Source organism: Canis lupus, chromosome 12 (assembly GCF_048164855.1).
Source record: "Canis lupus baileyi chromosome 12, mCanLup2.hap1, whole genome shotgun sequence".
Taxonomy (NCBI): domain Eukaryota; kingdom Metazoa; phylum Chordata; class Mammalia; order Carnivora; family Canidae; genus Canis; species Canis lupus.
Genome location: NC_132849.1, coordinates 39,092,241 through 39,104,522, shown reverse-complemented (window position 1 = coordinate 39,104,522; position 12,282 = coordinate 39,092,241). Strand labels below are relative to the sequence as shown.

Sequence of the window (12,282 nt, the reverse complement as noted above, 5' to 3'; positions counted from 1 at the left end):
TGGTTTAGCACCGCCTTCAGCCCAGGGCGTAATCCTGGAGACCCAGGATTGAATCCTATTTTAGGCTTCCTGCATGGAGTCTGCTGCTCTCTCTGCCTGTGTCTCTGCCTCTCTCTCTCTCTCTCTCTCTCTCTCTCTGTCTCTCATGAATAAATAAATAAAATCCTAAAAAAAAAAAGGAATTATGGAGCAGACCTGCTTTGTCATGACATTTGCCAGCTAATGAAGTATATGTGAAATGTATTTACTAGAAGTACTTTAACATAGCGATGCTTTTTAGAGATGATATTTTGTAAGTAAATCTATAAAGAATGAAGCCTCTTCAATACTAGCATTTTCTTAATTTCACTGTTCTTCTAAAGTGCAAGCATATAGGATTTGTGGGTCTCCAGGGGCATTTATAATGTTATGATTCTGTCCAGTGCCAATTGCTGTGTAATAGATTGATGCCTTTGTTTCAAAGCTGAGTTAAGGAAAATATGTTATTATATGACCTATAAAGATTAATATTTTGTTAAATCATGTCGTCTTGTCTTACATATTTTTTTTTTAGGTCAAAGGACTGGATACAGTTGTTCTGAATCTGCTTATTCTAGACGGTGAATCAGTCTACAGCCTGACCTCAAAGCCTATACTGCTTTTATTAGCACGAGTTATTCTAGTGAATGTAAGGCATAAACTGACAGCTGTTCAGGTAAGGAAAGAAAAAAAGGCAGTTGGTTCATACCCAGGGATGACTTATGTGCTGAGTAGCATCAGACTTCAGGTGTGATGCTGACAGTGTTTTGGTGTGTTTCTTAGTTGACTAGGTAATTCACTGTAAAATCTGATGAAAATAAAAATGTTCTCTCTTTGTGAGATTATATTGAGCCCCTTTAAAAGGATTAAATAGATGTATATATGTGTATGTGTGAATGTATATCAATGTTCATTAGTTTTACAGTGGATCTTAATTACTGTGTCCTGGTTCACATCATACCTTGGTTCATTATTCGGGTTGAATTTATTACAGCATTTGTTGAATGTCTGTTACATCATTTTTTTTTAAGATTATTTATTTATTTATTTATTCATGAGAGACACAGATGGGATCCCTGGGTGGCGCAGCGGTTTGGCGCCTGCCTTTGGCCCAGGGCGCGATCCTGGAGACCCAGGATCGAATCCCACATCAGGCTCCCAGTGCATGGAGCCTGCTTCTCCCTCTGCCTGTGTCTCTGCCTCTCTCTCTCTCTCTCTGTGACTATCATAAATAAATAAAAATTAAAAAAAAAAAAAAAAAAAAAAAGAGAGACACAGAGAGAGAGAGAGAGAGAGAGAGAGGCAGAGACAAGGCAGAGGGAGAAGCAGGCTCCCTGCAGGGAGCCCAATGTGGGACTTGATCCCAGGACTCCAGGATCATGCCCTGAGTCAAAGGGAAACGCTCAACCACTGAGTCCCCACAGGCATCCCTGTTACATCATTTTTAAAAAAGTACTTATTTACAGAGAGAACGCAAGTGTGGGTGACACAAATGAGCAGGGGGAGGGGCAGAGGGAGAATCTCATGGTGCTGAGATCATGACCTGAACTGAAATCAAGAGTCAGAATGGACTGAGCCACTCAGGTACCCCTGTTACATCATTTCTTTAAAGAATTATATACTTTTCACATGTCACAAAATATTCTATTGTGTTTCTTTCAGGGGTTTAAAAATGTACAAACTGTTAGTTCTTGGGCTGCACAAAAACAAGGGATAGTTGTTGGATTTGGCCTGGAAACTATAGCTTACTGACTCCTGTTCTGATTGTGGCAGCTTGACCCATGTTACCAGAAATAATAAATTAAATTTTATATGAAACCTCTCAATTTCTTAGTATTGGCTGAAAAATTTTGAGAAACAGTTTTCAGTTGGCAGAATGTAGACTTGGTCTATACTATGTAAGGGCTTAATTTCCTAAGTATTTCAGTTTAGACAAAGAAAAGGTAAGGCAAGTTTTGCCTCTATCATTGTCATGAAAGTCAGGGGAATTGGAATCAGTTGTACTAGAAGAGGTTTTACTAGATGGGTTTCAATATGTCAGAGGCCTTATCTGTGATTTTTTGGCCCTGTTAGCTTGAATTAAAAAAATGTTTCCAGAGTTGATCTGAGTGAAATGCTCTCTTATAAAATGACTAGTAATTGGCTCTGAAGAAAGTTGCCAAGGTACAAGGCTGCCAAATGGCATTATTTTCTTTCTAGTGAATTAGTTTTTTTTTTTTTTTCTTTATTCATGAGCAACACACACGGGGGTGGGGGGGTGGGCAAAGACACAGGCAGAGGGAGAAGCAGGCTCCACGTAGGGAGCCTGATGTGGGACTCGATCCCGGGTCTCCAGGATCACATCCTGGGCTACAGGTGGTGCTAAACTGCTGGGCCACTGGGGCTGCCCATGACTTAGTTATTAATGAGTGAGTGAGACAGTTATAAATTTTGTTGGTGGAAAACTTTCATCAGCAATTATGTTAAGCATTATTTTTAAAAGATTTTATTTATTTATTTTAGAGCTGGAGCACACTCGAGCAGGGGGAGGGGTTGGAGGAAGAGGGCCAAGCAGATTCTGCCCTGAACATAGAGCCTAGTGCAGGGCTCGATCCCATGACCCTGAGATCATGACCAGGGCCAAAATCGAGTTGGATGCTTAACCAACTGAGCTACCCAGGCACCCCTGTTAAGCATTTTTAAAAAAGGTATATGTACTGTCAACTTAGAACAAATAGATATGTGAATTGCTAGTTGTGGATGTCATACTTTGTAGGATTGGAGAGACAAGTTATTTGAATTCTAAACAGATTCTAAACAATTTTTGACTTGGGTTTACAACCCTGTTTTCTTGTTACATGTCACCATGCAAACATCACTTTTTGCTGAAATCTTGCCTTTCAATGAAAACATGACAGTTCTTTTTTCTTTGGATCTTTAATATGTCATTTTCTAATTGATGATATAAAAATGACTTCTTTGATAAGTGAAGATAAAATAAAAGAAGTGTCCTACACTTATCCAAGTTAATTTTAACCTTTTAAAGTTAGCTTTGAGTAGGCTTACTTGTAAAGGATATATCTAGTTGTTCATTGTGATGTTTTTGTGGAACTATAAAAGAAGGTGATTTTCCCCCCAATCCTCTAATCTGTAGTAGATAGGCTAGTATTAGTAATACGTAAATGTTGAGTAAAAAGTGTCTTGGCTTTGAAATCAGATCAGAGTTTGTCTTGCTTAGCCACTTAATAGCTGCGTGACATTATGCTAGGTAATTTTTCTGAAATATCATTTTCCTTATTTATAATTATTTAAAAAATGAAGAGCACCTGGCTGGTTCAGTTGGTAGACCTGTGACTCTTGATCTCGAGGTTGTGAGTTCAAGCCCCACATTGGGTGTAGAGATTACTTAAAAATAAAATCTTTTAAAAAATTTTTTTTTATTTATTTATGATAGTCACAGAGAAAGAGGCAGAGACACAGGCAGAGGGAGAAAGCAGGCTCCATGCACCGGGAGCCCAACATGGGATTCGATCCCGGGTCTCCAGGATTGCGCCCTGGGCCAAAGGCAGGCGCCAAACTGCTGCGCCACCCAGGGATCCCAAAAATAAAATCTTTAAAAAAAAAAAAGGAGTAAGCTCGCAATTTTTTTTTTTCCTTAAGATTTATTTATTTATTTATGATAGACAGAGAGAGGCAGAGACACAGGCAGAGGGAGAAGCAGGCTCCATGCAGGGAGCCCAACCTTTAGCACCGCCTTCAGCCCAGGGCCTGATCCTGCAGTCCCAGGATCAAGTCCCACGTCAGGCTCCCTGCATGGAGCCTGCTTCTCCCTCTGCCTGTGTCTCTGCCTCTCTCTCTCTCTCTCTCTCTCTGTGTCTCTCATGAATAAATAAATAAAATCTTAAAGAGTTAATGTGTTGATCTGATGTTTAAAGGTTCAGCACCTGATGATGTATGTTTTCTTTTCTTTCTTTTTTTTTTTTTTTTAAGATTTATTTACTTAGACCTTGTGCGTGCAGAAATGGGGGCTGGGGGGTGGGCAGAGGGAAAGAGAAAGAGAGAATTCCAGGCTGGCCTCACACCCAGTGCAGACCCAACGCTGGGCTCCCATCTCACAACCCTGAGACCATCACCTAAGCCAAAAATCAAGAATCAGATGCTTTGACTGACTGAGCCACCCAGGTGTTCCAGGGACAAGTTTTTTTTTTTTTTTTTTTTTTTTAAATAGTAATCAAGAACACTAGACAGTAGAAAAAAGCCTACTGTGTTCTCAGCCTGTGCATTAGTCAAGACAGTGTATAAAAAGCAGTGTCTATCCTCAAAATGTTTGGGCCAGGTGGAGTTCTACTCTTGAAAAATAAGAGCTGTCTGATGTGGTACTAACTTCTAGGAACAGTGCAGAAGTTCAGAGAAGTGAGAGACTGATGTGTGCCCTCCTCATGGGAGAAGGCTTCATGGAGGGATTTCACAAGGATATGGAAGGGATTGGGTTAGTTTTGGGAAATATTTGAATCCAAGGTATTTCTTAATGTGTGGTTTGTGTAAAATACATTGCTTTGAGGAGGATGTAGAGATGAGCAGGACATGATTTCTTATCTTATTGGGCAGATGGTGGACAACACTGAAAGCTAGGGATGACCTATATGAATGTGGTGGAATGTGTTTGCAAAGGAGGTAGTAGTACAAATAATATGCTAGAATTTCAGAGGAGGGAAGAAAAATTACCCCTCCCCTCCCATTACCACCACTGCATACTCTGCCTCCTGGAAATTCTTGCTGGAGCTCTCCTGGAGGAGCTGCTGTGTGGACTGTGGTGCTGAGGGGGTGCCACAGTGGAGATGATGACAGCAGCAAACATTTTAAAGGAGGAGATACTAAGTTCTGAATGGCATCAGGAAGCCCAACTGGCTAAAATTACAGGCTCTGAGAGAATGGAAGAGAGAGGTTATTCTTGAAGAAGAGAAAGAAGCAGATTTGGGTATTATACCCAAGGACAGAGCAGTGGATGGATAAGTTTGTTGAAGCATAACTTTAATTTCACGCATGTTAAAAAGATTCTAAACACTGATTTCAATTAATGTAAAAATTGTTTTTCAGAGAGGCCTTTATTTTCAGCTTACGTAGTACTTTTTTTCCTAGAGCTTGCCATGGTGGACTTTGAGATGTGTGAGTATTCACCAGCAGTTACTGGAGGAGCGCTCACCACAGCTCTCTGCTCTTGCTGGAGACTGTATCCAGGAAGGTACGTAGCAGATTTTGTTTGATGTGGGCACGCAGCTCCATGCTAATTTCTAAGCTGAGACAGTCCTTTTTACTTTTTTTTTTTTTTTTTAATTTTTATTTTATTTTATTTTATTTATTTATGATAGTCACATAGAGAGAGAGAGAGAGAGGCAGAGACATAGGCAGAGGGAGAAGCAGGCTCCATGCACCGGGAGCCTGACGTGGGATTCGATCCGGGGTCTCCAGGATCGTGCCCTGGGCCAAAGGCAGGTGCCAAACCGCTGCGCCACCCAGGGATCCCCTTTTTTTTTTTTTTTTTTTTTTATATAGGTAATAGTAGTTTTTTTTTTTTTTATATAGGTAATAGTAGTTTTCTGGTTGAGGTTGTTTCTTTTTTTTCCCCTTTATTTCTGGGTGTGGAATATCACAAATTATTAGGGTGTCAGATTATAGAATTTCTTTTTGCCATTGAATTTTAAAAGAGGTAATCACTATCACTTATTTTATCTATTTAGAAAGTGTAGGTTACCAGGATTTTATCGCAAATTGCTTAAAAGTATTTTAATATTTTCTCTGTTCTTTAAGAAGCCTCTTTGGAAACAAACATAAACTTTATTTATTTTATTTTATTTTATTTTATTTTATTTTATTTTATTTTATTTTATTTTATTTATTATTTTTAAACTTTATTTTAAAAAAATACCTTAGCTTTCCTTACTTTCCCTTTGTGAATCATGTACGGATGTTCATTTTATCTAAGATTAGCATAAGCTTATGTATTTCTACAGTAGAACAAAACAAAAGAAAACTGAGAAATTAATTTCAATCAAACACCTAGTTTAGTATTATTTGTTACTGCACAAATTAGTGTCCTGTCTAGTGTATTGTGGCCTACCTTGTTACTGCATAGATGTACCTTTGAAGGAAACAGACTCCAGTTGTAGTAAATTGTGCCAAATTACATGCAGAGTAGAAATTACTCATCCTCTGTCCTATTGAGCACATGAAGAAAGCCTTTGTTTTTTTTTAATATTTGGCAGGAAATAGACTTTACTGAGGATGACAGTAGACAGAGAGGCACTTTTACATTTTATATTATTTTTATTGTAATATGTAATTTATATAAAAAGGACCTAAAATATAAATGAAAGTATAAACCACACACCTCTGTCAGTGCCTTGCACTGCCTGTGTTACAAATGCTCTTCACATTTCCTAAGGAAGCATTTTGAAAAGAGGAAAAATCTTGAGTACTTAGACACTTGGTTTCCCTGGGCTTTTGGAATGATTATTCTTAGCAAAAGTTATGAAACAAAAACAAAAACAGATTCTCTTATAGTGAAGGAAACTTGAACACAAAAGGACTTGGTAATGAACTTCTGAGTTACAAGGTATGTCTGATTCCAAAGCCCATATTCCTTTCACGTAGCAAGAGTATGTTTGGCATGAGAATGTATACATGTGCTTATATGTGTACAGTACTGTCTGTTATTCATGGTTTTTATTTCCATGGTTTACTTAATCTGTAGTCATCTGTGGTCTGGAAGCACATGATCCTCTTTCTGACCTATTGTCAGAAGATCAAAGCATCACGCTACATCACGATACTTACATGATTCCTCTCACTTCACCTTCTACGTAGGCATTTTACCGTCTCACATCATCACAAGAAGATGTGTGATAACAGTACAAAAAGACATGGAGAGAGAGAAAAAATGTAGTGTATCTAGGATTCGGTACTACTGTGGTTTCATGCATCCTTTGGGGGTCCTGGGACATGTCCCCCATGGATAAGGGGGGATGTGTTGGGGAAGGAGTGGTTTGTGTCACTCTGGGTGGAGAAGCAATGATTTGTACTTGATGGATAGCACATTCATGAAGGGATAAAACAACCCTTAACATATGCATGTATGCAATTTCAAGAAGCTTCTATACCTTTCTGCAGTCTGTTTCCTTTAAGGATAGATACATCTATGCAGTAACAGTCTAGACCACAGCACACTAGAGGAAGATATTAGTTTGTGCAGTAATAGATATTACTAAGCTTGGTAATTTTGTTGAGATTAATTTCTCAATTGTTTTTTGTTTGAGGGTAGAAATACATAAGCATATGCTAATCTTAGATAAAATGAACATCTGTACATGATTCAAAAAGGGAAAGTAAGGAAAGTATTATGCAGTGAGTATAGTAATTGATTGATTTATATTGTTTATGCCAAGACTTAGACCACTTATATTCTTTTAGGATTTTAGGTAATACAAGGCTGTGGAACAAGCAAAAGACATGTTAGATCAGACTTTGTATATATACAAAAAAATATATATATGTGTGTGTGTGTATGTGTGTGTATTCTAGTATGGAATTTACACCTGACATATGATAGATTAGTTGTTTTATTACACGTAAGGAATTTGCTTTTCTATACAATGATATTTGAGTAACAGAATTGAAAAACAGCTATCCCTTTTTCCTACAGTAGTCTTTGGTTTAATGCTTTGGATTATAAAAGATTTTTATGAGCAAATTTAGCTTTCTGAACCATCTTTATTTTCACTAAGGCTACAGAATCTCTAGACTGTGAGCTCCCTGTGAGCTCGTTTTTTTTTTTTTTTTAAACTTCTTTCTACTTAGCATAGTACTTAGAAAATAGTACATATTTAGTACATGTTTGTTAAATAACAACAGCTGAGGTTTATTGAGGCTTTCTACATGTGCTTTGAGGGAAACATTTTAGAACTCCATTTGTCATCCTCCATCTCAATAGCAACTTTCATCTGATTTAACTTCTGTACAAGAATTTTTCCAAAAGTGGAATACTGTAGCACTTAGAAAATTGATCCTTCAATTTTGCTATATGAATTTTGAATCTCTCCTGATAGAATTGCATAGGGGTAGAGTTCTCTTCAAAATGAAAAACAGAATGAACCTTTGAGTTCATTTCGAATGAACCTACAAAATGAAGACCCAATGCCCCATTTAGCAGACATGCTGTCCTCTATGTTTAGTAAAATGTAGATGGTGTAGACTGAGTCTCCTCCATTCATGCCATTGCATATTTTTGAAATGATGTAGAGTGCTCCATAAGCGAACTTAGTACAAAGGAGGAAAAAGAGTGGGGATGAGCTTCTAGTTCATGAAATTGGGTAAAGGGGATCCCTGGGTGGCGCAGTGGTTTGGCGCCTGCCTTTGGCCCAGGGCGCGATCCTGGAGACCCGGGATCGAATCCCACGTCGGGCTCCCAGTGCATGGAGCCTGCTTCTCTCTCTGCCTGTGTCTCTGCCTCTCTCTCTCTCTCTATGTGACTATCATAAATAAATAAAAAATTTTAAAAAAATGAAATTGGGTAAAGTTTTGAGTCTTGGGTGACTTGAACATCACTGATAGTAATGGGGGAAAAAAAAGTCCTTTCCAGAGGATAGTAAAAGCATTTGGAATAAGATGACATCAGGATTCAGCCCACTGTTTAATTTTGTAGAAAAGTAATTACGTTACACTGCTTAAGATCAGTTTCCTATACTTTATTATACTTTTATGGAAAATTGGTAGTGAACAAAAAAGATGTCACTGAGAGTTATTTTTTCTTTTTATAGGATATCAAATTTGATGCAGTTGCTGTAGGGAAAGTCACATTACTTCCCTTAGTCCCATATTATGTAAATTTGCATTTATGGCTACATTTTTACCACATCTCGGGGACTAATGTTCATAATTATTAATTATTTTTTTTTTTTAAGATTATATTTACTCGGGGAGGGGCGGGCTCAGACTCCCTGCTGAGCCTAGAGCTGACATGGGCTTGATCCCAGGACTTTGGGATCATGACCTAAGTTGAAGGCAGACACTTAACCAACTGAGCCACCCAGGTGCCTCTATAATAATTAATTGTTAAGAAAAGAAAAAAAATAGCCTTCCTTATGTGCCATTTTAAAAGGGAAGAACCATATGTTATGTTTTAGAGAGAATTCTATTCTGTGGGGTAAAATTAAGTTTCCAAACAGAAAGAGTTAACTAAGATCTGGAAAATATGACTCTTAAGTGACTCATTCCCCAAGTGGTCTTGATTCTTTTCTGTAGTATATTGCAGCATATCATTTGCTTTGCTTACAATTAAGCATTTTTTATGTTGTTGTTCTAGGCTAATCAACGACATTTTTCATTTTATCTAGTCATAAATTGGTCCCTTTTGGCTATGTTTAGGTAGGCCTGCAGATAGTCTTAAACTGCAAAATTTAAACAATTTTATTTAAAAAATTTTTTTGTTCTGGGATTTGACCCAAATGTTGACCAAGCAGTCAGTTATAACTGAAATACTCCTCAGTGTCCAGAGAAGGATATTATAGTTGAAATGTTGCCCTTGAAGGATCATCAAAAAGTTGGCAGGATTTTTTTTCAGTCCATGAACCAAAAGTGAAGATTTCATGAACAACTGTGATCTTTATATTTTTGTCCAGAAATGTGACATCAATAAATTTGTAATGGAATAGAGCCCATCAGAATGTCAGCATAACTTTGTTGGACTGGTCACATCTATGAAAAGAGTAAGATTCTTGCAAAGTATGCTCCTCAGTATGATTGAGGCACTCTTTTGGATGTCACACCAGTGAAACCACGATTCTCTAAAAGACTGCTTAGGTGCATACTCAGCCGTTTATTCAGGGAGCTGATACTGAAAATGCATTCCATACAGTGCATGAAATGTAGTATTGCAGTGTAGCTGTTTGAGGATCAGCTTGTGAAGAAGTCACTGTCTAAGAGAAAACAGGTCGAAATGCTTCGTCTGAGAGTTCTGCTATAACATCTACAGGCAACTCTGTGACTCTAGGGTTAGGTTGTTTCCACATCAGAAGAGCTGACCAAGAGATTAGTCTCTTGGTGATTGATAAGTGCACTGATTTAAAAAAAGAATTGATACTTTGAAATGAATGTTATTAAAATATGCTAAATATGATAATTATAATTATCCATAGGGATTTCATTTTTTTTAAGATTTTATTTATTTATTCATGAGAAACAGAGAAGGAGGTAGAGACAGGCAGAGGGAGAAGCAGGCTTCATGCAGGGAGCCTGACGTGGGACTCGATCCTGGGTCTCTAGGGTCAGGCACTGGGCTAAAGGCAGCGCTAAACCGTTGAGCCACCGAGGCTGCCTGGGATTTTAACATAGCTTTAAAATAATCTTGTAAGAAGGGATTTTGGGTTTAGCATATATTTTTTATTTTTTTTATTTTTTTATTTTATTTTTTTTTTTTTAAATTTTTTTTAAATTTTTATTTATTTATGATAGTCACACACACACAGAGAGAGAGAGATTGGCAGAGACATAGGCAGAGGGAGAAGCAGGCTCCATGCACCAGGAGCCCAACGTGGGATTCGATCCCGGGTCTCCAGGATCGCGCCCTGGGCCAAAGGCAGGCGCCAAACCGCTGCGCCACCCAGGGATCCCTAGCATATATTTTTTAAATGTACTGGATAACATTTGTGTCCAGAAGGTCATGAATATTCGTTTCCATGGAAAACCTACTGATTTTTTAAGATAATAAATACACGTCTACTGGGTTGACTTGCTCCTTTCTTTATTTAAACCTTGAGGTATACACAGCTCGAAACCGTGTTCATAATTGACTCATAGTTTTCCGTCATACTGTGCATCTAGCCAGTTCTTAAATCTTATCAGTTCTTCCCTAAGGGTCCCATGTGCATCCTTTCCCATTCCTGCAACTCCTATGCTCAGCCATGTCCAAAACCTTCAGTTTGGAAAGGTCCTTTAGAGATTATTTTGTTCAGCTAATTAACTCATTTTACAAAGAACTGAGACTCAGATTGCCCAAGGGCCGGACCTATAATCTAGAGTTTGTAACTCCAAATCCTGCCCACTTTTGTATTACATTTCCACAGCTGGTCAGTAGGGCAGAATGCTGGTATCTAATAATAATAGTGTGGTTAATGTTTCTGTAGTGCCAGCTCCATACCAAGCACTGTTCTGAGTCTTTAAATACATTAACTGGTTTATTCCTTACAGTAACTCTATGAGCTAGAACTGAAGAGTTGCCAGAGGATGGTAGGGTGGGGCATATGTAATGTGTATGTGTGTGTGTGTGTGTGTGTGTGTTTTAAGCAGTTTTTTTGAAGTATAATTGACCTGCAGTATTTACTCATATTTTAAAGTGTGCAGTTGATAACATTTTACATCAGTATACACCTCTGAAATGATCACAGTTCAATTAACAAAACATGGTATTTTAAGATCTGGCTTTTGGTTTCTACTCTGTCCTCCTGTGTGACCTTAGGCAACTCATCTGACTTCCAAACCAAGGATTCTTTCCGTGTAAAATGATCATTGAATCCTTTCCAGATATAAAATAATGTGATTCTTCTTAGGCCAGCTTTCCACTTATCCTAATGCTGGAACCCATTGGAAGATTGTATCCAAAAGAGTTATTTCCTCTTTCCTTGGGCACTTTCTGATTACTTTGAGAGAGAATGCATTGCATTGTTAGGATCCATAATTGCTGCAAAGTGCTTCCTTTTATTAATTAAAAAAATCTGTGATTTTGTTACAACTGCTAGCCGGAGAGCTGTGCTGTCCAGTATAGTAGCCACTAGCTATTTGTGATGATTTAAATTTAAAATAAAATAACAAATTCAGTTTCTCAGTTTCACTAGGTGCATTTGGAGTGCTCAGAAGCCATGTGTAGCTAATGGCTTCCATTTTGGACAGTGCAGCTAGAGAATACTTACTTCATCAGAGAAGGTTTCATTGGACAGGACTGCTGTTGAGCAACAGATAGTGACTGGTTAGGTCTGTCCTTCTGTATGACCAGCACCCAGTTACTTAAGTCTACTGTTACTGTTGTTTCACATCAGAAGTTTTGCACCTGACTTATAGGCCCTTTCTTGGCCCTTTGTTCCTTCTTTCACATCAGTACTGGATTGGTTTTTCTAAATACCAATTTCATTATGTCACTTTTTTGGATTAGGAAAGCCTTTAATTATTTCCTGTTTTACCTTTGAATTTATCTTTTCTACTCAATTTCATAATTAATAAAAATTGTTTTTACAGTGC

General features: G+C 37.9%; 1 protein-coding gene across 2 annotated transcripts in view; it reads left to right on the top strand.

Annotated features, from left to right (window-relative positions):
• Window positions 1–12,282, top strand: part of TTC27 (tetratricopeptide repeat domain 27) — a 172,046-nt gene that overhangs the window by 8,686 nt on the left and 151,078 nt on the right. For both annotated transcript variants that reach the window (XM_072770575.1, XM_072770576.1), the window contains exons 4-5: window positions 554–694; window positions 5,137–5,239. In XM_072770575.1, coding sequence (XP_072626676.1) covers window positions 554–694; window positions 5,137–5,239 — 244 coding nt within the window. The remainder of the gene's footprint in view (window positions 1–553; window positions 695–5,136; window positions 5,240–12,282) is intronic.